Source organism: Eutrigla gurnardus (assembly GCF_963514095.1).
Source record: "Eutrigla gurnardus genome assembly, chromosome: 22".
NCBI classification, from domain to species: domain Eukaryota; kingdom Metazoa; phylum Chordata; class Actinopteri; order Perciformes; family Triglidae; genus Eutrigla; species Eutrigla gurnardus.
In genome coordinates, this window is record NC_139933.1 from 14,512,275 (window position 1) to 14,539,429 (window position 27,155).

The 27,155-nt window shown below is 45.2% G+C and overlaps 1 protein-coding gene across 2 annotated transcripts in view; it reads left to right on the forward strand.

Annotated features, from left to right (window-relative positions):
* LOC311032573 (glutamate receptor ionotropic, delta-1-like) overlaps window positions 1–27,155 on the forward strand; it is a 388,903-nt gene that overhangs the window by 293,147 nt on the left and 68,601 nt on the right. For both annotated transcript variants that reach the window (XM_084039468.1, XM_084039469.1), the window contains exons 5-6: window positions 18,777–18,830; window positions 26,856–27,029. In XM_084039468.1, the coding sequence (XP_083895594.1) occupies window positions 18,777–18,830; window positions 26,856–27,029 (228 nt within the window). The remainder of the gene's footprint in view (window positions 1–18,776; window positions 18,831–26,855; window positions 27,030–27,155) is intronic.

Here is a 27,155-nt window from a genome sequence, read left to right on the forward strand (position 1 = left end):
GGAACAATGCGGTTTTCGTCCTGGCCGTGGAACACTGGACCAGCTCTATACCCTCTGCAGGGTGCTCGAGGGTTCATGGGAGTTTGCCCAACCAGTCCACATGTGTTTTGTGGACTTGGAGAAGGTATTCGACCGTGTTCCTCGTGGCATTCTGTGGGAGGTACTTCGGGAGTACGGGGTCGGGGGCCCTCTGCTAAGGGCTGTTCGGTCCCTGTATGACCGGAGCAGGAGCTTGGTTCGCATTGCCGGCAGTAAGTCAGACCTGTTTCAGGTGCATGTTGGACTCCGGCAGGGCTGCCCTTTGTCACCGGTCCTGTTCATTATTTTTATGGACAGGATTTCTAGGCGCAGCCGTGGGCCGGAGGGGATCTGGTTCGGGAGCCACTGGATTTCATCCCTGCTTTTTGCAGACGATGTGGTCCTGTTGGCTCCTTCGAGCCAGGACCTCCAGCATGCCCTGGGGCGGTTTGCAGCCGGGATGAGGATTAGCACCTCCAAATCTGAGGCCATGGTTCTCGACCGGAAAAAGGTGGCTTGCTCCCTCCAGGTCGGGGGGGAGTTCCTGCCTCAAGTGGAGGAGTTTAAGTATCTTGGGGTCTTGTTCACGAGTGAGGGAAGGATGGAACGTGAGATTGACAGGCGGATCGGTGCAGCGGCTGCAGTAATGCGGTCGTTGTATCGGTCCGTCGTGGTGAAGAGAGAGCTGAGCCGAAAGGCGAAGCTCTCAATTTACCGGTCAATCTACGTTCCTACCCTCACCTATGGTCATGAACTTTGGGTCATGACCGAAAGAATAAGATCCCGGATACAAGCGGCCGAAATGAGCTTCCTCCGCAGGGTGGCGGGGCGCTCCCTTAGAGATAGGGTGAGGAGCTCCGTCACACGGGAGGAGCTCGGAGTAGAGGCGCTGCTCCTCCACATCGAGAGGAGCCAGTTGAGGTGGCTCGGGCATCTGTATCGGATGCCCCCTGGACGTCTCCCTCGGGAGGTGTTCCAGGCATGCCCCACCGGGAGGAGACCCCGAGGAAGACCCAGGACACGCTGGAGTGACTATGTCACCCGGCTGGCCTGGGAACGCCTTGGGGTCCTCCCGGAGGAGCTGGGGGAAGTGTCCGGGGAGAGGGAAGTCTGGGCGTCCCTGCTCAGGCAGCTGCCCCCGCGACCCGGTCCCGGATAAAGCGGAAGAAAATGGATGGATGGATGGATGGTATTATTGGTGCATTTCTGCAGGAAGTTAGCAGTGTTTAATTTAATCTGACACAACACGCTTGTGCGAGCCGGCCATACAAATATTAGTTAAGAGAAGAAGAACACAATGTTCCAGGATGTGGTCCGATAAAGTTGCAAGTGGCTAGTAGCTCTCTCTCTCACACACACACACACACACACACACACACACACACATGCACACACAAGTGATTTCATATTTGCAAAGCCACGAAGGCCAGAATATGAGTGTTTGAGTGACAAGTGTTTTTCATGAACATTTTTTTCCCATTAGGCCTTGGGAGCAAATGGCCCTTCAGTGTAAATGTGCAAGGTCCAGTGGTGGGAAACGCACACACACACACACACACACACACACACACACACGAAAACCCATCAAAGCTCTACCAAGGCTACCAAATGAAGACATCTAGCACTCCGTTGGCTCTCCTGAGTTTCCACGTTTTTACTCCACATGTATGTTACATACTCGTTTCCTTTATAGATCGAGCTAAAAAAGGTACGGAACCTTTTCTCTCTTGAGTTCACCTTCTGTTACCTTGGCAACAACTAAAATGTCTAATATTAACCAACAAACGTTGTGATTCCTTTCACAGTCTAATTTAGAGCACAGCCATGTTTACTTCCTGTATCGGAAAGAGACATTTTCTGGGCGCCATTTGAGTGAAAAGCCTGACAGTTGTGCAGCCGCTATAATAAAAAATAAGAGACGCTCCGAGTACTTTTTTTTTCGTGTTTGCGGTTTAGAGATGAGGAAGTGAATATTTCTTTTAATGAAAAAAATTATAACACTATGATTGAACTAAACGATGGGGAAGCAGAGGATGGCGTTCTTGTTGTAAAAGTAAAAAAAACTTTTTACATACACACAGGACACTCACAGCGGTCTCCTGGATGAAAGTCCTGTGTTTGTTTGACCAGCAGATTCATACTGTTGTATGAAAATTAATAAAACAGCTAGTATTTGTAGTTTTTATCAAACAAACAGGAGGAAATAGTGACTTTGTTTGGGACTATTTTCAGCAGCGGATGAATTCACATTTGGTGCTCTAGTGAGTATTTGTATGACCTACAGTGTGTATCCATGGTGATGATGGTACTGTAGTGGAGCTGGATGGACAGAAGACACGTCCTTGTTAGGAAATACCATCACTGCCGGATTATTTCGGTACAAATGAGTGTTTTCTTCACAAAAGAAAAATGTGTGAACATTTCTTCTGCTGCTGTCTCTTTTCATCCGTACACCGATGCCTCTCACTTCGTCTCTCTACCTTCCTGCTGTCTTTTTGTGCCTTTTTTAAAAACTTATTTTTACCCGTCCTCCTCCCCGTCTGTCTCTCCCAGCAGCGTCCCCATCTGCATATTATAATTGAGGTTGAAAGCGTGAGTCCGTATATATTTGCTCCGCCGCGGCGACCCACCTCTCGTGGTCATTACGTTCCGCGCTCGCTCACTCTGTATGCAAACTAGGTGACAGCCGGACCTCGGACAACCCGCCGGCCAATCAGAGGCCAGGTTTCGCCCGATGCTTGCTGCAGACGGATCAATAACTACAACGATGGCTGTGATGTCTGTCTGAGATGTTTGGTAATGACCCTCGCAGCCGCCACTCCTATCTGCACCGCATCGCCGCCGCCGCCGCCGCCGCGCTCCTATGAATAAATCTAGCCTGATGAATGCAGAAGTGGCTTGAAGGTTGTGATTGGACTCGAGTCGCTGTGCTGCTTGTCGAATGTTGAGGATTCAAGGGGAGCTATTTATAGTCGCACTTGTCCATTTTAATGCAGCCAGTTAGTTGACTTGTTTTCCATCAAGGCGGGTTGTTGATGTTCTAGAGCGTCGCCACGGCACCAATCAGCTGCTTGTCACAGACACTCTTAACTGAGGTGTTCTGCAGGATCCAGTATGCCAAGATGAACGTTTCCGAAGTTGAAATGATCATTTTTGACCATAGAGAGGCGGTTGTCCACCTCTACTCCGTCCAGGAGGATTTGGGTAATCAGGTCTGGTGTTCCAGTTCGTCCTAAAGGGTGGGTTTCAGGTTCAGGCTTCTGGCCAGACTAGTCAAGATCTTCCTTGGAAGACTCGTTTAAAACATGATGCTAGAATCAAAACTAGTGCCCTCAATGTGATACCGACTTGATAAAAGACCTGTTACTGTCCCACTGCACAGCTTACCGCAGTGCTTACTCACTTTCTTTTACTTTGTTAGTTTCCTTTTTTGCTCAATTGGAATTGTGGCTTTTTGTGACTTATTTACTTGCAAACATGCCAATTAAATCTGTGAACGTGAGGGAAATGTGTGACCACACGTCTGAAAGAGAGAATAATTGGTGCGCTGTCTTTGCAAGAAGACATGTTTTTTTTGTTTCATAACGAGGTGTTTACTTTTCCCCTGACTTCCTACAACGCCCAGAATACATTGCGATGTCCTTCACTCTGCCATTTTGCATGTTAAGTGTAGCGGGCTAATGGCGACGGGGTCTTTTCCAGCAGAGAAAACCGATTGGAGAGCACCGGTTCATCAGACTCCACACTGCATGAAAAGTCGGATTTTCGTCCCTGTAAACGCCCGAAAATCTCCCTAATTTTCGGGAGTTAACGACAATTTACAGGCTGCGAACGCCGCGTTCGTCTGTGCCGAAAATTGTCGGAAACGAACCACAGCGAAGGCTCTAATTAGCATATGAATAGCGGCGAAACCCCGCCTGGCCAGAGATGGCTTGAATATCCTCACTCAGGATTGGATGAAACCACTAGTTTTAAACAAGAATAATCGCTCGTGATTGGTTGGCAGATCTGGTCATTATAAATGTAAACCCCACCCCCGTTGGCAGATGTGTTACTATTGGTCACACTGGGTCTTTTAAACAAGAATAATCACTAGTGATTGGTTAGCAGATCTATCACTATATATATATATATATATATATATATATATATATATATATATATATATATATATATATATATATATATATACATATATATATACATACATATATACACACATATATTTATTTTTATTTATTTATATATTTATAAATATAAATATGAATGAATTTATTGAGGAAAGGAAAAATTGCCAGGAGGAAGTATTCAAAGAAAGAGCTTTATTGACAACACAACACACAACTGTACAAATTTGCCCACACAACAAACAAATGAACTGGCGACATTCTGTCCGAATTTGGTCAATTTTACAGCCGCCTGCGGTGCGTGGCCCTGTACTTGGGAGTCTTCTCTAATCGCGACTGTAGAGTCGCACAGAGCTCGGTGAGCTCCTGGCTACGAGAGGATGGAGGTCGCACAATCCATCCAGACACCCCGCCAACGACGCCGTCCTCCTCATCAGATATCATGTCTGTGGTGGCGCACTTCCAACGGCCCACCTCATCGCCAGCAAGCACACTCCGTCTCGCTTCCAGCAGCTGTAAAACAATCAATAAAGACAATCAGTACTGCGCGATGCACTGCGCATGGACACAACACATCTATTAATGCACCTGAAAATAGGTTTAGGTAGGTTTGGTCACATTGACCAAAAACGGATCTAATAAATCTAATAAGTCTTACCCTCTTTCTCCTGGAACGACTCCAAGCTGACCTCTTCACAGCTTCCGCCTGCGATGCGAGATCAGGCTGTGTGTCTGAAGCTCCTGCGTACCGTTTCATAGTATGTCTTACAGGCAGCTGGAAAACAATTAAATGAGTGGTATGAATAAGAAAACTTAAGTCACAGTAAAATTAAAACAAGGAAGAAGAAAACAGTAAAAGTTACTTACACACAATGGCGTCACTATCAGCGTCATAGAAATCCGGACTTGCGGACAAAGCTCCGAGCAAGTAAGAGGTCACAGCTTCGTTATGAGGCGAGGTTCGTCTGTGAAAACAAAATGAACAGTTAAGATAGGTATCTACTGTTAACGCATCTATTTCCTTATACAGCAGAATGAAAGCATATTCTTTAAATCGTACCCTTGCTCCGGTTTGTAGCGCCTACAATTCGTCTCCGAGTTGTGAAGACGGCGTACTGCTTCCTGTTAAAGACCAACAACATACACTTAACAAAGCAACTTAACGTTACACGGGTTCCTCTCTCTTGTTCTTTTACAAGGCTACTATGCTACTTTTAGCTTGGACTATTAGCTTTTAAGCTACTTTTAGCTTGGGCTTGCTTTGCTAATTTTAGCTTAGCTAGCAGTCACCGAACATATTCTTACCGCAATCATCCTGAGAGTCTCCAGCAGTCCTGGAACATCCTCAGAGTCTCCAGCAGTCCTGGATATAAGAATTATGACATTTAAACCACATTTTCTTAAGTGAAGCCTCTCAGAGCAGCATCCCTGCTGCCGGTGAACGTGAACGTCTCCTCATAGTTCCCTCCACTGAATGAGGCGCCCGGTGTCTGCATCCGTCCCTTTAACGGACAACGGTGCACGGCGTTATTAATCACCGTTAGTAAATATATAACCACGGTTTAACATAAGCACTATATTATTAGTTAACGTCGGTAAAAACGGCACATTTTCCGCTTCGCTTGCGCTCGCTAACCGCTAAATGGTAAATTACCGTCAGTAGGCTAGCCGGCTGGCAGGACCTTCGATTCGTAACGTTAACGTACAATGCCAACAACAATAAAGTAACGTTCATTATCAATACGATTTAAAAGTCAGCTGGAAACATAAAAGTCATGTTACAGTATACTTACATGTGTACGCGGTTTGTGTCGGGCTCCTCGCCAGAATCACCGCAGTCGTCCGCCATTATCCAAAACTTGTGAAGTCAGACGAGCCGCAATGCATTTTGGGAAGTTGAGTAGATTTAGCAAGGTCCGCTGTACTCAGAAATTCTTGCCAATGCAGTATACATCCGGGCATTTCTCGCGTACACAAATTCACATACTATTGTATGTGAACGCACTACGTACTCAAATTTACGTCACAATTAAGTACGAGTAGGACGTTAGTATGGCATTTCGAACACAGCCGAGATCTATGATCTATGAACCCATCCTTGACCCTCTAGCAGAACTACGACCAGCCATTATAAAGCAGTTTATAGTTGTTAATGTTGTGTCAAAAGGTACTGCATTTAAACATGTTACTGCGCAAGTTTCCTGGCTTCATCCCCATCCGGACAGACATTTTTATGGAAAGCCAATAGAGGTTTGGAGCTTGCAGGGAACAGACACGTCATACCCAGCATCATTTCTGCCTGTTGAGCGCATTGCTGGGAGATGTGTGGTTAACACATCCACTGTGCATTTAAGCACAGAAAGGGTCACTGTAGTCATACCACTATGCAGTGGTTGAGCTCTAGGAGACTGTGATGTTGTTTGCATGAATGTACATTTTACCTTTGTGGCAAAGCCTGATTAAAAGTAATTGTTGAAGCAAATTGTTTTGTGTATCTTTGAATGAAGATGAAATTAAGTTCTATCTTTGAATGAAGATGAAATTAAGTTATATCTTTGAATGAAGATGAAATGAAGTTAACACCTTTCAGAAAAATGTCACCTGGGGGAAAACTCCCCCTGCTACCCTGATTTGCATTTGTATAGCTCACAGCATTTTCATTTACATGTTAAAGCCTCCCCTAGGATTACGGGGAGGGGGGTCATGGGGGGACAACTGCCAAGCAAGGCCCACGTCAATTCCCGGCAATTTACGTCAGTTTTCGGTGTTTCCTGCAAATTGCCGTTTGCAGTCGTAAACCTGAACTTCCACGGCAATTTACAGGGCCGCTAACTGACGAAAATCCCACTTTTCATGCAGTGCCACCGGTGCTGGTTAAATGTGGTGGACGTGATGTCATTTCCTCCAGTTATTCCCAGGAAGACTGGCAAATGAAACCGGAAAATGCATCACTGGGATGTCTTTTGAGAGCCAAAATTAAATTGTCGTCTCACTTTACCAACTCTGATAGTTGGTTCCCCCTCTGGAAGATGAAGGTGATTTAGAAGGGAGAGATCTTTTTTATTAGATGCTGACAGATGCTTGTATCTGCGATCTCATTCCTTCTTATGACATCCAGAGTAGAGCTTCTGGTTCAGAAGTGGTCCGTTACAACGCCTGCATCATTACTGACGCTGCGTCTTACCCTCACTAGTGAACAAGACACCAGTAGAACGGACTAGATGGAAAGTACTTCGGAGGAGATACGGTTTCCTTCAACTTCCTGCTCTCGTAGAAAGTTTCTGTTTAGAAATTGTTTCCGGGCCAATCGTCAGCCTGATTGGCAAAATGTAATTGTTCTTAATTGAAATTATAATGATCTCGTGTAACGACAGAACCTCATTTTCAATAATCAAAAACTTGTCTCGCCTGACCGATCTCGTGACTTCACCTAACACACACACACGCACACACGCACACACACACACGCCTCAGATGTAATGAACTGCCGTCGCCCTCTCCACACCTTATTATCATGCAGCGAGACACATTCACCTGCTCTTTAAAACGGGACACTTCAGTCCCTCTTCAATCTCCATCTCCATTCTCTGACTCGCCCACTTGCTCGCCCGCCCGCTCGCCCCGTCCCTCTTTGTGAGCGGTTATAATGGGATGGAGGGGCGAGCGGCGGCGAAGTAGAGAGAAAGAGAGAGAGGGGAGAGAGGCATCGGGGGGAGATCTGAGGCTCGTCTTGTGAGAAAAGTAAGAGTGAGTGTTGAGGCGGAGCGAGAGAGAGAGAGAGAGAGAGAGAGAGAGAGAGAGAAAATCATTGATGATGTACAAAAGAAGATAATAATAGCGTGTTCAGAAAAGACATAATTATCCTCCAAATGTCTCCTCAGAACTGTATTGTACATATTCAACCGTTTAGCCGACATGGATATCGGACATGACCTCCACGTTTCTTCACTCTGTCGGTGATAAAAGAAGAAGAGCCTTCAAGTCAGTTTTCTCAGCGTCACATGCATCAACGTCAGGCGGGTTCAAAGTAGTAACGCCTCGACTCACTATGTTATCCTAGTAGAATCGATCCAGCCGAGCATCCGAGATCACAGTATTTAGAGTATTTGGAGTATTTGGAGTATTTGGAGTACTACTGTGTTTGGCCTCGCAGGTCACGAGGATATTTAGAAGTGATAGATAAAGAGTCATAAACGTTATTGCTACTCTTTTGATTTGCACTCCACACATTGTATTATTATAAATCAGTTTAATGTAACAAACAAACTTGACAGAAACCATCAACATGTTTTATTTTCAACTTTTTTTATTCTGTGGAACAAGACATAACAGAAGTTACTGCAATGACCTGGCCAAACTTAAAAACAAACAAAGTGGAAAAATGTTTAAAAAAAGGGGGCAAAGAAGGAGTATATCGGTTTCCCTTTCAATAATATTAATAAAAACATTTAAATAAAAAATAAATAAAAAGGAAAAAATATGTATTTTCCTGGCAATAATAATAAGACAGTTCAGAAACAAATACAAATGGTTTAAAAGAATATCCCAATTTTGGGGGAATAATCTTTGAAAAATATGATTTTAAATAATATACTTTTTAGAATAATATATGATTAATTTACCTTAAACTACCTGGTTACCTAAAAAAACATGCAGCAGAACCATATTCTCGCAATCTTCCTCCTGGTCCAAACCTGCATCCTACGTTACCCACAATGCAACTCAACCCCATTTAGACATTTTAGGCGAGTGTGTTTCCCTGCTGGCCTGCAGCAGAAAGATGGTTTTATTCTCACTCCAGTTTTTGCCTGTTCTGACTCATTTTATGAACTCGTCTTCAACTGGCGCTGATCATATGAGTATGTAAATAAATGGAGATGTCAGAAAACAACATGAAACCGTCTTAAAACATGCAGTGAGAGAGTGCTCTGTTGCACCAGGATCTAGTTTAACAGTTCAGCAACGATTGTTTCAAGCCTCTGTCGTCGTACTTTGGCACACGGAGGCTTTTTCCTGACGGCAGCTTCGTATTCAGATGATATTTGTTGCTTCCTGCATTGACTCTCTCTGGACTGTAAAGGCTTCGTACTCATCTCATTTGCAATGGAACACCTGGAAAAATAATGAAGAATCGGAGGTTAACAGCCCTAAACAATGGACACACTGGTGAGCGCAATTAGAAGAGGAAGGAGTGTGGAAGGGAGTCATGAGTGCAGGTGGATGCACTATAACTGAAATGTGTGTTTGTCCGAGTCATTACATCCACCCGCCTGTCAGCCTGGACTCTGGGTATCGGTGGCCCAAATACAGCACGGCGGTTTGGTGTGATTAGCACTCAGACACAACAGCTGCCAGCACGCCGTCGCCTGTCCTCTCCTCCCAATGTTAGTCCTTCTCTGAAAGGTCACTGCAGTTGCCGGTTCTAAAAAGAGCATATGGCGGCCATTTTCCTTGCGCGTACGCGCCAGAAATGTCACACGACGGCGACATTAGGGAACAAGTTCTCTGCAGGAAAAGTTTCAAAGGCAAACAAGTTGAATCTCCGAGCTGTAAGTAGCTTAAAGGGGACGTGTGCTTATTGTCAGGTCCGACTTGTATTTCTGGACTTCTAATGGAACATATTTACAGGCATTCAGGCCCAAAAACACGGTGTTTTTCTCCTCCTGTCCATCGGAATCAACCTGGATCTGTCTGAACGCTTTAGCATCTGTCTTTAAGCCCAGTCTGCTCTGATTGGTCGACGTATTCCACTCTTATGCATCTGCACTGTCGCCGTCTTTACGTCTTCATCCTCACTGAATCTTCATCTTCACTGCATCTTCATCTTCACTACATCTTCATCTTCACTTTATCTTCATCTTCACTGCGTCTTCATCTTCACTGCGTCTTCATCTTCACTTTATCTTCATCTTCACTTCGTCTTCATCTTCACCGCGTCTTCATCTTCACTACATCTTCATCTTCACTACATCTTCATCTTCACTGCGTCTTCATCTTCACTTTATCTTCATCTTCACTGCGTCTTCATCTTCACTGTCTTCATCTTCACTACATCTTCATCTTCACTACATCTTCATCTTCACTTTATCTTCATCTTCACTGCGTCTTCATCTTCACTGCGTCTTCATCTTCACTTTATCTTCATCTTCACTTTATCTTCATCTTCACTGCGTCTTCATCTTCACTGTCTTCATCTTCACTACATCTTCATCTTCACTACATCTTCATCTTCACTGCGTCTTCATCTTCACTTTATCTTCATCTTCACTGCGTCTTCATCTTCACTGTCTTCATCTTCACTACATCTTCATCTTCACTGCGTCTTCATCTTCACTTTATCTTCATCTTCACTGTCTTCATCTTCACTACGTCTTCATATTCACTTTATCTTCATCTTCACTGTCTTCATCTTCACTTTATCTTCATCTTCACTGTCTTCATCTTCACTACGTCTTCATATTCACTTTATCTTCATCTTCACTGTCTTCATCTTCACTACATCTTCATCTTCACTGCGTCTCTACAACTGAATACGCCACTTCAACAACATTGTGGGCGACTCGTTCAGTTGATACTGTCTTCGGAAACTGCAGACTCATTAAAGCTACATATATGATGTTAAATGCAAACGAACCAAATTCATTTTTCTCAAACTTGATTAATGTGAAGAGCGCCACGAGTACATTGTTAGAGGAGGTGTGAGAAGCAGAGGGTGTGGGAGGAATATTCTATTTAATCAGTTTGGAATGTTTTAAAAGCCAGAAGTTCAAGAGGATCACAACGGTTTGAATTCCTCACACAGACGAGGAGCGTGAAAGCAATGAAAGCTGCTTCACAACGATATTCCCTGCAGAGAAAACCGTGTTCCAGGAACTGACGGGTGGCGTCACCATGACGACGTCCACTTGCTGTGACACGTTGATTTTCATGGATGTAAAACTGTTATTAAAAACGGAAAAGGAAAAACAAGCGTGAACACTGAACATCTCACCGTTCCGGTTTTTAAAAGTTAAAATTGGATCTCACACAAAGTAACTTGCAGATTTGACTTGCTGATGTTCTTGATTTGCAGATTACATTTGTCATATAGGCAGAGACACTTGAATTGATTTTGAAACGCAGATGCAAGAATGCAAACACTCACAGTACACTACAGCTCCCCCAATAGCATGCATAAAAAACATTTCACCACTCATAACTAAATAAATGAGACAGAAACACTCCACGTGGATTCCTCTTCACACCATATCTGACATCAGTTTCACGCATTGAAGCTCTCTGTCAGATCACCACCACAGAGAGCTGCTGAGCCAAGAGGAGCTACAGAAGATCCATAAACCTGATCTCCTCTCTCAGTCCTCCCCGGCTGCAGCTAAACTCTCACTCATCGGTTTCTTTACGGTGTTTCTTCAGCAGAAACTCAGACAATCTCTCCTCCAGCGGCGGTGAAGGCCTTGTGAGGTGTCAGAGCAAATCTCATTTCCAGCAGAGCAGCTGAAACAGCTTCTGAGGCTCTGCTGAAGACCCGTTTCCATGCCGACAGGGCAAGTGGTTAACATGGTCTCGTAGTAAGTGTGCAGGGGGAGGGCCTCGCTATCAAGATGAAGATTAGCCCCTCATTTTATTCAGTCTCTTTGTCAGCAGGTTGTCAACCGTAGACTGAATGTAAGAAGTGGACGTCGTCATGGTGACGCCACCCATTGGTTTGTGGACGACGGTTTTGAAACCTCGAGTTTGGCATATTGGCTGTCACCATCTTGGTATTTGTGCAACCAGTGAAGGAAGTGACCATATTTGGACTGTGGAGGAGCGACGGATGGATCTGGAGAACACAAGCAGCAGAGCAGCACCCTTACTGGATCTGGATCCATGCGGATTCTGGTGTGAAGCTGATAACAAAGTTAGCTTCATGATTGAAGGTCAACTTGACAGCCAAAAGTTATCTTAGTAGCTAAATGCATAGCGTGGTAGCGACCTGTCAATCAGCAGGTAGCCCCGCCCCTAGAGCATCCCCTGCTTTCTGGTCTGTTGGACTCTAAATGGACCATAATGTACTAAATGAACATCATGCTGGATTGGAGAAGACTTGAAACTAGAGATTGAGACCATAAACTCATGTTTACAATGTTTACTGAGATAATACATCAAGAGAGAAGTAGGACCATTTTCTCATAGACTTCCATAGAACCAGAGAGGAGTCTCCCCCTGGTGGTCAGCGAATGCATGATTAAGCTACTTCAGCACCTTTAAACTGGAGGTTGCTGCCTGCTGGCAACCTGCTGATTGGGATGAATTAGGATTATTTTTCGTGGTGGACTACATGAGTATGAAAAGGCCACAGTGACGTGATATTAAATATGGAGAAAGACTACTTTAGTGGGATGGAGGTGGATGGGTCCAGGTGTATCATTTTAACAGGTTTAGTAAACCTAAAGAGATTTTGTTGCCTAAAACGTAAAACAAGGTACGAATACTTCCAATTGAAATATATTAGAAAGCAGCACTGAGCGGCATAAAAAACGAATGCCTTTGTGAATATTTCACCATAGGCCATTAAACTGTTCCTACTTAGAAATATGATATATGAGTGAGTTTGGGCAGCACTGAGATGGAAAACAGTCTTTTGCAGGTAAATGATGGTAAGGTAATGATGATTTGTTATTTCCCTTTGTTGATGGAGGTTGTGGAGGAAGTAATGAATAAGAAAATGTATCCGCGGGGGTGTTATCGGTTTAATATTCATCGTTATATCAGCATGCAGCGAATGATCATAACATGTCAGATGTTGGATAAAAAGCCTTATTTGTCTGTCTCGAGAAAAATGGATGTTTTAGGGTGAAAGTTATTTCTTTGAGGGGTCTATTCTCTGTGGTGAGAGAATAGAAGCAGAGATGCGTTTGTGTGACTACCAGCTGATGGTTGATTCTACTTTCATGCAGTTTACTGCCTTTTTGTTGCAAAAAGCAAAGATCCAACTGAAGTGAGAGAAACCATCCAGGGAGGGGGTTGGGGATCTTTATGTTCAGCGTGTTCCCGAGAGGACGACTTCCTGTCTGGCTTCACGCTCGGCGCCCACACACACCCGACACTCCTGTCATCTGGACTCTGCAGCCTCAAATTCAGGATCTGCTGTTTTTCTTCTTTTTAATGAAATGTGACATTTGTGAGGATGGATGTGCTGATTCCAGTTCTGTCTCTGACCTTTTACACTGTGAATCTCATCCGCTTATCGATGAGTGAACTATTGATTAAGCAGAGAGTGTGTTGATCCTGTAGTTAGAAGGGCAGCCACCAACCACAAACATTTTAAAAACCAACCGGGAGGTCTTGTCCCTGTTTGTGTTATTTCACTAATGTATACAGTTTCAGTCGCTTCTAGCGGCATTCAGGCACACTGATGCTCGATCACACAGAGATGTTACAGGACAAACCGTATGTCGGCCCGTCTCCAGGCGGGAGGTTATCACGGTTGAATATTCTCACAAATAAGTGATTCTGGCACAGTGTCCCTCTGCTGGGAAGTCTCTGAAATAGAAATAAACCATTTCAATGAAACAATGAGATGTTGCTGATCATCTTATTCATCGCTGCACCCTCCAACCAAGCTAGGACACCTTTAAAGGACAGAAAAAACAACACATTCATAACTAGGAATGAAATTAACCGAGAAAAATAAAATAAAAAGATATCTTCCCTTCCCTGACCCAGCAGGTTCTCCTCACGTCATCTCACGTTACTCCGCATCTCAAACTGCAAAGCTGCTTCCTGTTTGCAGATGCAGCACACTCGTCCTGTCCGACTCGTTGAAGCCCAACCAGCCTTCTCGTTGCGTGCACCATTAAGTGGCTGATATCTGGGGCCATTACTCTTCCCCCACCGACGTTCCCCAGCCCCTCGTGTAGAACCAAACATGTTCTCTGCTTCGTTCTCTCTGGTGAAGATGATCTGTCCTCCCGTCCATCCAGTCGTTTCCTGCTTATCTGCCTCCAGGTGTGCAGAGCATTTTTCCCCCCTACTACAGCTAATTCCTGCAGCTCTTCCCCGGGCGATCCTGAGGCAGATGGGGGAAATATCTCTCCCCAGAATGCTCCGGGTCTCGCCCCGAGGTCTGCTTTCAGTCGGACATGCCCAGAATGAGCCCACAGGGAGAGACATCCTCATCAGATATGAAGCAGCAGCTTCCTCTCACGGTCCTGGAGCTCGGTGAATTTCTGACATCGAGCACGTGTTTTAGGTATTCTCTCTGTTCTCCCTCTCGCTGTGAAGATGCTCGTTTCACACTGAATATCGTTGGATTGCAGATGTTTCTTGTTCTTACACGTAGATTATTTCGGGCCTTTCTGGAGCCTCCGTTCCCCAGCGAGCGTACACTTCCCCGCAGGTTTGATCCCAGTTTGTTCCATTCACACAACGTTAAAAGCCACCCGTCCCCGGTGCAACGTCCCCGCTCGCTGCCACCGCCTCTTAATGCTTGTTGTCAGGACTATTAAGTCCACAGAGACAGAGAGAGAAAGGGAAAGAGAGGGGGAGAGGGAGGCAGCAGAGCGTGATAGAAACCAGCTAACTCCCTAATCCCCCTGAACCGGACCACTCATGTCCCCCGAGCTCTGCTGCCGGCTGCAGACATGAGACGGTGACACACTTGTTTATCTTCACACGTTTACACTGATCCCATTTCTCCTCCTCCTCCTCCTGGCCGTGTGCAACAACTAAACACGCATCTCCTCCTGGTTTTCATAGAAAACAGTTAGGGTGACAATATTTAACATTTAAAACGTTAAAATAGAACCCCCCCAAAAAGCTAACAACATGTCAGTCCGTCTCTAAAAGTGGTCTGACCTCCTTTCTGTGGCACATTGGTTCCTACTGAAGACTTCTGCAGCTACACCCACAAAGAGACATCTGCTGCTCAAAGGATTGTGGGTCAGAGTAGCCTGAGAAGCATGCTAGCTAGCATGCTAGCTTAGATACGGCAATGCGACCAGATGTACATCCTGGCATTTCTTTTTTGTAAAAATCACTCGTTCTTTGACATTTAAGAATGAACTGACACTATGAATAATAACAATCTTTAATAATAATAATAATAACTATTAATAATCCCCATGATTCTGTATCGTACGCTTCGTCGATGTCCTGCTGAACGAATGAAACATATATTCAAAGAATCATGAAGACAACATGGTGTCTCCGTGTCTCAAGTCTGAGATTTTAGAAGGAGCCTGTTGGCAGCACGTTGCCCCCCCGATCCGACGTAATGATCTTCGGCTACCAAGCAGCTTCTTTAATTAGCCTGCCGGCCTCACGGTGCCACTCAGAGGAACATCTTACAGGAGCGACTTGTATTTGATAATAAGGTGTCAAACCGGCAGATAATAAAGGAGTAGATGAGTTAGTTGAGTGCTGGTGGACTCTGGAGGTCTGAGATGAGAGCGGCTCGCTTCCAAATGAAGTGTTTTAAATATATACAGCTGTCACAGATTCATTGCGGTGGTGTAGAACCAACCCTGCAGGCTGTCTGGATCCAGGCCTGTTTTTTTTTTTTCCGTTATTCATATTTTCCACTTAACTTGTTCTGACTGGATCCCAGTGAAGGAGTTTCTGAACCGTCAGAACCCTCCATAAGTCCAGGAGTTAAAGGTGAACACTGAGGAACAGCGGTCTCCTGCAGCTCCGCCGTTCACAGACGAAGCGGCCCCGAGGTCTGACCCGAGCAGAGTAGCGGAGCGACAAGCGTCTCAGTGTTTACAGTCGCGTCCCTGATCCGAGGTCTGATGCCTGATTTCGTCTCACTCGCAGCTTCTCACACATTTGTGTCGCTGTCAGTCATGTGAGTCAGCCTCCATCATCATCACCCCTACCCCTCCCCACCCTTCCCTCCCGGAGGATGAATGCTGCAGCATGAAGGGTCGCGGTCGTGTCGGGACCTCGTCACACGGCGGGAAAGCGAAGGACAACACGGAGTGAGCAACCGTTCATCAGCCGTCGCTTCAGCTCTCGGGGAGCGCCGACCTGAGGACGGTGACATCAGGAGGACATTCATGGTCCCCAGAGGAAGCAGAGCAAGGATGAATTTAAAGGACGATGCATCATCGAAGGGCTGATGATTTGTGTCTTCCTTGTTCCTAAAAACACCCACAATCCCGTGCACACAATGCATTTCCCTTCCCCCGCCCTCACCTGGCAAGAATAATTATTTTAGTACAATTTTCTAGTTGGACTTTCATTCCATAGAATTGTATCTCTCTGTCTGAGAACAACCTTTATAGGGCAGTAAATCGTTTCTAGCTTTTTATATTATTCGTCTTGTTGGTATTGTGGCTGTGAGGAGAGCATATTAATTGTATTGTTGTGTACATTTATCAATTATAATATTTGTAATAATTCATGTTATTATTTAATTTATATATTAAAAGGCAAACTGACCAAGTGAGTCCTCCCAGCCTTTAAAGGGCACCTGATGATTCATAAATATTTATTTTGCTGGTTTGACCTTTTCTGCAGCACATATATATATATATATATATATATATATATATATATATATATATATATATATATATATATAATGTACTGTTGTTGGATATAACATATTATATATGGCAGTTCTCCAGGGAATGACAAGGTCAATAAAACCCCCCGTTATGTATTTTTATTCTCTTATTCTCTTATAGCTTCTGTGTTGTTTGGGTCTCCGATCAGTTAAAGCTACAGCGCACACTTGTTTTACCTCCAGGGTCGACGTGTAATTGTTAGATATACAAGCAATGTTCCTGCTCACAGCAGCAGAAAATAAACCAGAATGAAGCAGTAGATCCAGTTCAACGGGGCCGCGTAAAGGTTATGTGGTGTTTCCTGTGTTCATGGAGGCTGTTTGTGGTTGTTTTTGGCTCATAGTTTTACATTAAACCAGCTGAGTCATTTATTTTATTATATCTGCATCTGTGGTTTCACCACCACCTCCCTTTTAGTACATTTAGGCCTTTTTAAATGTGAAGTGGGGTGTAAAACCACACTCCAAGCAGGAAGAGACTCAAAATGTCCACAAAGACACATAAACGAGATGTAAAACAGCTGTAATGTGACACAAAGACACTCGGCTGTGAAATGTGCCCAAAATAACCCCCCATGTAGACCCGGTGGGCCCTTCTGCAGGTCTATACCCAACATAATCATGCATTGAATCACCCAACTTAAAATGTCAGTGAAACAGAAGTTAGAGCGTCTTCAGCTTCTGAATTGTTGGTATTCTCCAGTGAAATGGGATATTTGAGCTGTATGAGAAATTAAAATCAAATAGATGGAAATTGAGATTATATATATATATATATATAGGTCTTAAATATTCAGGATATCAGGTTTTTTTAACATGCTATTTGCATGTGTTATAGTTACTGTAAGAAAAATAACAAAATAAATGTAGAAAGATTCCAGCAGCTTGTCTTTTCTATCAAACAGACAGGAAGTGCATAATCAATCAATACAAAAATAACATTTAGCATATAAAACAACAATGTAATGTCTAAAATTATTATTCCAATCATCCCGACACGAAAATATTAATAATATAGATTATTTAGAGTTTATGGAAGGCTGACTTAAAAAATAAACAATGAAAACCCCCTCTGTGCTCAGTGCTCTTCTTAAAATGGTACGGTCCAAGTTCCCCTCCACTATAAAGCCCATTGGAAGCGGTCACTTCCTGTTTGGCAGTTTGGGTTCAACCAGCAGGTAAACCATCTTTCTATCAATGAATGAGTGTTGTTTCATCAACAAGGTGAAAGATGACTTGTGTTCGCAGGTTAGCATGATGTTAGCTACATAATATCACAAACTTGTGCTAATATTAGTATGTAGCTCAAAGCAAAGCAAAGCTGAGCCTGATGAAGTTTTGTCCATGAAGCGAAACGTTACCTTTCAGCTTCTCTGGTGTGAAGAAGTTTGTTTGTGTAGTTTGTTAGTTTGTTTACAGGATGATCAGGATGAGCTGCAGGTCATCATTATCATTTTATTTATTTATTTATTTTTGTTTGTTCATTTCAGTGATCATATTAGCTGCAGGTAACTTCCCAGTTAAGTTGTTTTTCGGGAGCGTTTCCATTATTCTGTCCCAGACTGTGTAGTCCGGTGCAGGGTGACCCCACACAACTGACCCAGACTGTGTAGTCTGGTGCAGGGTGACCCCACACAACTGACCCAGACTGTGTAGTCTGGTGCAGGGTGACCCCACACAACAGATCCAGTACTAAGCCCTGCTCTATGGTCTGCAGGACGCTGCATGTTATCAGGGTTATCACACGGTTGCAGAGGAGCAGACGAGGCCTCAGGCCGCTTTGATAAGTTCAAACCGCTCGGTTCTCCCTGAAAGGCTGGCGTTGCTCCACATCGCCGCGATGGAAATGGCGGCTGCGGCTCGGTTGCTGGGTTTTTTATTTTTTGCGGTGAACTTTTCAAACCTGCGGCGACAGAAAAAGGAACACGAGCGAGAACAAAAGACGGAACGGCTCCCCGGAGATGTTCTGCAGATTAGTCTGTGAATGAATCAGCTGCAGTCCTTGTTATTAACCATGTCTCTCTCTCTCTCTCTCTCTCTCTCTCTCTCTCTCTCTCTCTCTCTCTCTCTCTCTGCAGGCGGTGGAAACAAACCTGGCCTCCAAAGACAGTCACTGGGTGTTTGTGAATGAGGTAAGAACTATATATATATATATACACACACAGGCCGTACAGATGCATCCCTCTCTCTCTCTCTCTGCTTCTCCTCCCGGAGTTTCAATCCATCCGATTCACCTCCCACATCATCAAATTTCCAAATCCATCCGCTATATTTCTAAGAAAGATTGACATATCGCAGCCCTTCCATGTCCAGTGTGAAATCGTGTGAGTTGACAACTTGTCGTCCTGCCACTTCACAGATTTTGGCAGCAGGTGTTTTTGATGGATTGAAGTGTTGGTACGTTCCAGGCGTCTCACCCTTCAGCCTTTTATTTAGTTCCCACAGAGTTCAAATATTCTCCCTCTTCACTTCGAACAAAGCAAACGGACCCGATGGCGCGAGTCAAGCGAAACGTCGCTCTTTAAACTAAACGTGGCGGTCACAGAGCAGCAGAAACACTGAGGTGCTTGAACTCAAGGTCGAAGGTCCTCCGGAAGGCTTCCCTCGCTGCTCGCTGCATTAATTACAGCTGATGGTGAAGCTGCGACTTCGAATAAGAAAAGCATGAAGTTCAAGAGCACCTTCCTGGTTGTTGACGAGAACAAAAACGCAAGCTGAGAGGCGTTTGTGTCTCCAGCTGCTGCCTTTTCTTCTTCTTCTTCTTCACCTTCGGTCGGGGATCCGCCAGCGTGGGCGACTTTCCCCGCAGGAAGTCAGATTTAAATGAGTTGGGAGGGTGGGTGGCGTGAAGAATGACAACCCCCCCTTCACCACAGCTGGGATGTTTAAATCCCAAAATCCTGACAGCATTTCAGACTTCGACCGGTTCCTCTCCCTTTTGTGCCGAGTGATTGTTTTAAATCATCTTTAATTCCTTGCCGTGCTTCCAGCATCACCATCCCGGTATCTACCCAGCCAATTAACGGAGCCGGCGACGGCGTTAACAGCATCATTCTGATGGGGGGGCTGTCAGCTACTGAAGGAGAAAAAAAAACACCTCCCAGCTCGCTCTCAACGCCAGATTTTCTTTTTTTTCCACCTCCCAGCTTGGTACCAAATCTCCTTAATCCACTTAAAAGTCATCATTTAACTAATTATACTCTGAGTTTTTAATGAACCAAACCAGTGAAACGGTGTCTGAGTCCCGGAGCGCCTCGTTCGCCGCCCGACTCGGGCTTTCTTCTGCCGAGTTGGACGGCGTGCCTGCGATGGATGCGTCGCTGATGAAAGTTTCAATTTGTCAGATGTGAAACGGGAGCGTCTCGTTCCCACTGAAGGCGTCTCTTTCATCGGAAAGTGTTCTAATCGTTCAGTGATTTGAGTACACATCATCACTTCCCCTCCATCTTTCCCTCCTTCCCTTCTCTCCGACTCGAGGTGGATTTTGTCAACGAATCCCCGGGGACGTGTTTTCAGTTAATCAACACGTGTTTAACAACAAAAAACAGATGAAAACCAAATTAAAAGTAACCTTCGAAAAATAAAACAGCTCCAGGCTTATCTTTGGTGCCAGAACAGTTCAAATGTTACAGCTGGTAACTTTAATAATAGAATATATTTGCTTGAGTCATATTTGCTTGAACTATATGCAGACAGTATTACATGAGACAGATCATCACTGTAGTGCTCTTAATGGTGTTTACACGATTCCACCTCGCCCCAAAGCAAACAACCAATCAGAGCCCAGGAGTCTCCAACGCAGCTGCCAATCATTAACCAGGCTTGTTTAAACCAACCAGCATCCAATCAGGTTTCAGGACCAGGAAGGACTCATCCTACACGCCCACCCGAAGCTTCAATCTGTGAAACTTACACGCAATGTCGTCTTTTCAAAATAAACTTCCAACTACACAGGAAGTGAGCTTTAGGCAGCACGCTGTCTGACACGGTGAGAAAACATCAACATTATCTGATGATGTCACATTACATCGGTCACTTCCTGCTTCTTCAGTGAGGATTCGATGCTCTCTGCTAGATATGTTTCCCTTTTGGTGTGAGATGAATGAAACAAGCAATTACTTTCACATATAATTGGCATTTTTTGTCACTTGTGAGGTTTCATAGACAAACATGATTAATTGAGCAAACAATCAGCGTAACAATCGCTGAAGATAATTATGAGTTGCAGCCTGAAAACAGACTGAATAAAGAGCAGAGAACAACATGTCAATATATAAATACAAATGTTTAGAAGACATCCAAATCATATTCAAATATATAGAACTCAAATTTCACTGATGGAACTCCACCTCCACCTCCTCCCTCCTTCAGTCCTCCTCCTCTTACACCTCCTCCCTCCTTCCATCCTCCTCCCTCCTTCCACCTCCTCCCTCTCCTCCCTCCCTCCGTCCTCCTCCTCTTCCACCTCTACCCTCCGTCCATCCTCCTCCTCTTCCACCTCCACCTCCTTCCTCCATCCTCCACCTCCTCCCTCACTTCCCTCTATCCTCCTCCTCTTCATCCTCCTCACTCCCTCCATCCTCCTCCTCTTCCACCTCCTCACTCCCTCCATCCTTCTCCTCCTCCCTCTCCTCCTCTCCCTCCTCCTCCACCTCATCCACCTCCTCCCTCTCCTCCTCCCTCGGTCTTCTTCCACTTCCACATCCTCCCTCTCCTCCTCTCCCTCCTCACTCCCCATCCTCCTCCTCCTCTCCTCCCAGACGAGCATCATGTGACATCCCGTGTGGTTCAGCCGGTGAACCAGACAGCTTGTCAAACCCAACTCACATTCTCCCTAAATACCATCTCCCATCCGTATTCGCTGCTGCACCCCTCCACCCCTCCACCCCCCTTCCCCACCCTCTCCCCCTCATCCCCGCTCTGCCCCTCCCCCCCTCCTCCCCCTGAGGGTTTAGCAGCGTCTGAGTGTCACAGCGCTCCGACAGGTAACAGGGGTAGTTTCTAGTTCAGGATGGCGGCGCCATGAGGTGTCAGGCGTCTTGTCAGCACAGACCGCAGACAGGCTAAAATCCATTCTCTCCCTTCTTCTACTTCCTGTCAGTCCCCTGTGCCCCCCCCCCTCCATCCAGAGGAGAAACTCCTGCAGTGCTCGGTTAGTTCGGGGTCCTGGTTTTTCATGCAGATCTTAAAGGGCCACTTTGCTCGTGTTTCATTCTCTTTTGTGATCAGATACGACGGAGCGGCTGTTAAACGTTGCAACACATTTCATTTCCCATAAACTCTTCACAATAAAAGCCCCCCCGTTATATCTGCTGTTTAACCTTCCTCCCTGCAGGATTACTAGACTTGTTTTCATTAGCTCAGCTAATTCCCTGATAAACACATTTCATTTCCTATACGTTTCACAGTTAAACTCCCCTTTGTTTAAGTTATGTCTTCTTCCCCTCTGCAGCGTTAGTAGACTTGTCTTTATTGGAAAAAAAGTCAACATTGAAGCTCCACTAATTCTGTGATAAACACATTTAAATTCCTATAAATTCTTCACAATAAAAGCCCCCCGTTATATCTGCTTCCTCCTTGTCCTCCCTGCAGGATGAGTAGCCTTGTTTTCATTAGCTCATCTAATTCCCTGATAAACACATTTTATTTCCTATACGTTTAGCAATTAAACTCCCCCTCGTTTTAGTTACGTCCTCTTCCTCCCTGCAGTAGACTTGTTTTTATTGAAGAATAGCTGTTAAAAAATACATCCGCTAATTCTGTGATAAACAGAGTTTCCTATAAATTCTTCACAGTAAAAGTATCATGTTATGTTATCTGCTTAATCTTCTGTCTGCAGTATGACTAGACTTGTTTTTGTTGAAGAAAAGCCACCATTGAAGCTCCACTAAATCTGTGATAAACACATTTAATTTCCTATAAATTCTTTACAATAAAAGCCCCCCGTTACATCTGATTACTCCTCTTCCTCTCTGCAGTATTAGTAGACTGTTTTTTTATTGTAGTATAGCCGCTAACAAAGCAACGCTAATTCTGTGATAAACACATTTCATATCCTATAAATTCTTCACAATAAAAGCCCCCTGTTATATCCGATTACTCCTCTTCCTCTCTTTCATTGTAGTATAGCCACTAATGAAGCGACGCTAATTCTAGGGGGGGCACCCAGTGGTGAGACACCCAGTGGTGAGACAACCAGTGGTGAGACCGTAAAGCAGCATCTGTGAGGTTTGATCTGAAGGTTGTGTCAGACTACTTTTGATACCTTAAAGATAAATACAGGAATAATTAGCTCACCAGTAGGATTCATAGACAAGTGTAAATATGAGACAACCAGCAGCCTACAGCTGTAACGAGACGCAGCGGAGCTTTGAGCTAAATAAAATAAAATGTACTAATTAGCAATAAAGGCAGAGTGGAGCCGAGGCTGCTGAGAACGTCACCGCAGGTGTTCACTTGTAAGTTAAATTACTGGACGAGATGGAAAGTTTGACCAAAGTTGTTAGTTTGTCCCGAGGCTCATCGGGACCCTGGACGCAGATACTCAAGGCCGCATCACGTCTTCTACAGCAGCAATACTCTACCTCTCTGTTGTCTCTTTGTAGCTGCGTTGTGAGTCTTTGCAGTCCCTTTGTGTTTTTGTCTCTTTGAAGTCTTTTTGTGGCTCTGGACTTCTTTATGGTTATTGTTTGTCTCTTTGGAGTGTTTTGGTTTCTCTTCTGGTCTTCGTCTTAGTTGTCTTGGTCTCTTTGTGGTTGTTTTGTGTCTCTTTATGGTTATTCATGTCTCTTTGTGGTTGTTTAATGTGCCTTTGTGGTCATTTTCCTTCACTTCCTGGTTGGTGCGTCTCTTTGAGTAACATTTTGGAGCTCAAGTCCAGGGGGGCCCCTAACTCTTTAGGCCCCTGACTCTTTGGGCCCCTGACTCTTTGGACCCCTGACTCTTTAGGCCCATGACTCTTTGGGCCCCTGACTCTTTGGACCCCTGACTCTTTAGGCCCATGACTCTTTGGGCCCCTGACTCTTTGGACCCCTGACTGTTCAGGCCCCTGACTCTTTGGGCTCCTGACTCTTTGGACCCCTGACTCTTTAGGCCCCTGACTCTTTGGGCCCCCGACCCTTTGGGCTCCTGACTCTTTGGGCCCCTGACTCTTTGGACCCCTGACCCTTTGGGCTCCTGACTCTTTGGGCCCCTGAGATGAACCTGTGAAGTTAAGTTAATGACATTCCGTCTGCTGGTTGTCGGGACATTCCAGTAAAAACCTAAAGACGTCACTAAACTTGAAAAGGTCAGCAGCCAGTTTGTGAAGCGCTGACTCCAGATCAGCTCTGCACTGTTTAAGTGTCACAGATCAATAGTTAGTATTGTGATGATAATAATGATCTAATAATGATCTACTTGGACTGTTTAAAGTTTTACTGATGGGTAATTGTAACTGTGTGTTAAATGTCTCCGTGGTGCATTCAAAGACATGTCGATGAGGAAATTACCCCTCAAAACCAAAACAAAAGGAAGGAGAGAAAAAGGCTGTTTTAGGAGCTGGTCACACACATCCGTTTCTCATCACGACTTCTTTGTTTCGCCGACTCGTATTTTAAAAAACGGGTTCAGTGTTCAGTGTGTTCAGAGTAAAAGCTGATTACCTGAAGAGCCGTCGGTGGTGAGAAGGAAACAGACTCAAACCGTTAATGAGACTCTTTGAAATGCAAATCAGACACTTTATGAACAAGAGGTGACATCACAGCTGCTGCAGGTGACATCACAGCTGCTCCAGGTGACATCACAGCTGCTCCAGCTGTGACCCGTTAAACTGTCCATCTGCATCGACGGCGGAATCCATCAGAGCCTCGTTTCTCAGCCTCGCTCGGCTTTTCTGATCCCTCCTTCACCTCCGTCACCTCCATCACCTCCCTCACCTCCTTCACCTCCCTCACTTCCCTCAGCTCCCTCACCTCCCTTACCCTCGTCACCTCCCTCACCTCCTTCACTTCCCTCACCCTCGTCACCTCCCTCACTTCCCTCACCTCCTTCACCTCCTTCACATCCTTCACCTCCTTCACATCCTTCACCTCCCGTACCTCCCTCACCTCCGTCACCTCCCTCACTTCCCTCACCTCCTTCACCTCCCTCACCTCCGTCACCTCCCTCACCCTCGTCACCTCCCTCACCTCCCTCACTTCCCTCACCTCCTTCGCCTCCTTCACATCCTTCACCTCCCGTACCTCCCTCACCTCCGTCACCTCCCTCACCTCCCTCCCTCGTCACCTCCCTCACCTCCGTCACCTCCCTCACCTCCATCCCTCGTCACCTTCTTCACCTTCCTCACCTCCCTCACCTCCATCCCTCGTCACCTCCCGCCTTAACGTGTCCCCCGTATGACGTGGTTTTCCGTGTGGCGCCCCCCTCCGGACAACCTTCCGTCGATCCTACAGGTCGACGGTGTTGTTCCCTCTAAGGAAACAGTGATGGATTTTCAGCGTCTAACAGCCTGTTTATGACAAACACGCCGTGTTTTCTATTATCTGAAGCCTCACTGCCTCCAAGTAGCTGCACTAAACTGAACGCGGCATCGCCTCTAAGCGTTCCTGAAGGTTACATTTACGCTCCGCCGAGAAAACCTCTCATCTGATTTCTCTTTCAGCATCTCGCCGTGATCCTCGGCTCGCTTCCCCTTCACTCCTCAGCCCCAAACGCGGGTCATTACCTGTAAGATCCACTTTCCATTTTCAGCTCCTCTTCTGCCTCCAATCTGTGGTTGAGAGGTGGCGGAGAGGTCGTTTGAATATTGATTGATTCCAGAGCTTCCTCTGAGTTTAACATCAAATTTCCAATTTCATTTTGGTTAAACGTTCAGAAATCAATATTTTCTTTCAGGATTATTGTTGTTATTTTCCACCTTTGTTTGATTAGATGATGTCATCAGACGGGACACGTGTGAAACGTGTTGCGACCAAAAATCTAAATATTTGCACCAAATACTCATAAATGTTCAATCATTCAAGTGTGTATTTACCTTTCATACTCACTGAACTGTAATTACCAAATCACTCCTTGAGAGCTCCCTTTGCCACTTTGAGACGCGTAACCATGGTTACCCATGCCAACCTAACCTGGCCAAATGATTTGTGAGACTCGAATCTGAAAATAAACTACGGATATGAGGCAAAGTGGAACATTAGACTTTCACTGAAGGGTCATTGACGTTGCAGAGCTGCCCGCCACACTTCTGTTGTGACCGCTTTGCATAATGCCAGAGCAGTGCCTCATGTTTGCACACTGTAATATTTAACCAGAAATCATATCCACTTGCTTTTGGCTTCATAGTAGTTCGTGACGAACTTTACATTGTCATATAGATAGACAAAGTTTTTAACAAAATCCATCCATCGTCTACCGCTTATCCTGTATTCAGGGTCGCTGGGATCCCAGCTGACAGCTGAACCCAGAGAGAACACCCGGGGAGAAAAAACTCCACACAGAAGGAACCCGAACCGGGAATTGAACCCGGACCCTTTGGCTGTGAGGCCCACTACACCACCATGCAGCGTTTTGAACATAATAAATAACATAAATATCTTGAGTCTTGGCGACAAATTAAAGGACCAGGAATCAAATTTGAACTCTTCAAACTGAGAGAATGACCTGTTTTAAACACAGGCATGTTTACGAGCCCTGGTTCATTTTTAATTGGCAAGCAGGAAGTCAAACACACAAAATGCAACAAAGTGGACTTTTTCTTCAGAAAACAAAGAGTCATTAGACGGGACTCTTGTTAAAGTCGTGGATTTAATTATGTTTGGTGTAATAAAGCCCAGCATAATAAAGCTGGTATTGTTCATAGATTAGGTTCATGCTTTCAGAGTCAGATTGAGGTTAACTATAATTACACCTCACAGGGAATAATTGGGTTTCTCAGCGTCAAAGCAATTAAACGTGTTCATCAATTAAGGACGCTTCACACCGGCCTCGTTGAGTCGTCCGGCTCCGACTCCGACGTTCGTTAGTGTGAAAACTGTCACCGTTAATTTGGTGGAGGAAGTAAACATAATGCCGTTCCTCATTTACACACTTTCACTGACCTCACAGCACGCCAGGAATCTGCTTCCATCAACACCAATCATTAACACAGTCAATTAACGTCTCCTTTCACTCTGCAGGAAATCAGCGACACGGAGATCCTGGAGCTTACCCACAGTGCACTGGGGCGCATGACGGTGATCCGGCAGATCTTCCCCATGTGGCGGGACAGCGGCAGCCGCTGCACCAGACAAAACCACCGGATCTCCTCGCTGCTGTGCGACCCGCAGGAGGGATACCTGCAGAACCTGGAGGTGAGACACGTTAAGCGCCGTGCGACTCGGTCATTGGTTCGCTGAGGGGCGAGTCTTTGTCATGTGACTCTTCCTGGGGGTTACTCACCATGCTGAAGTCTCTGAGATGAAGTTGCAGATGATTTT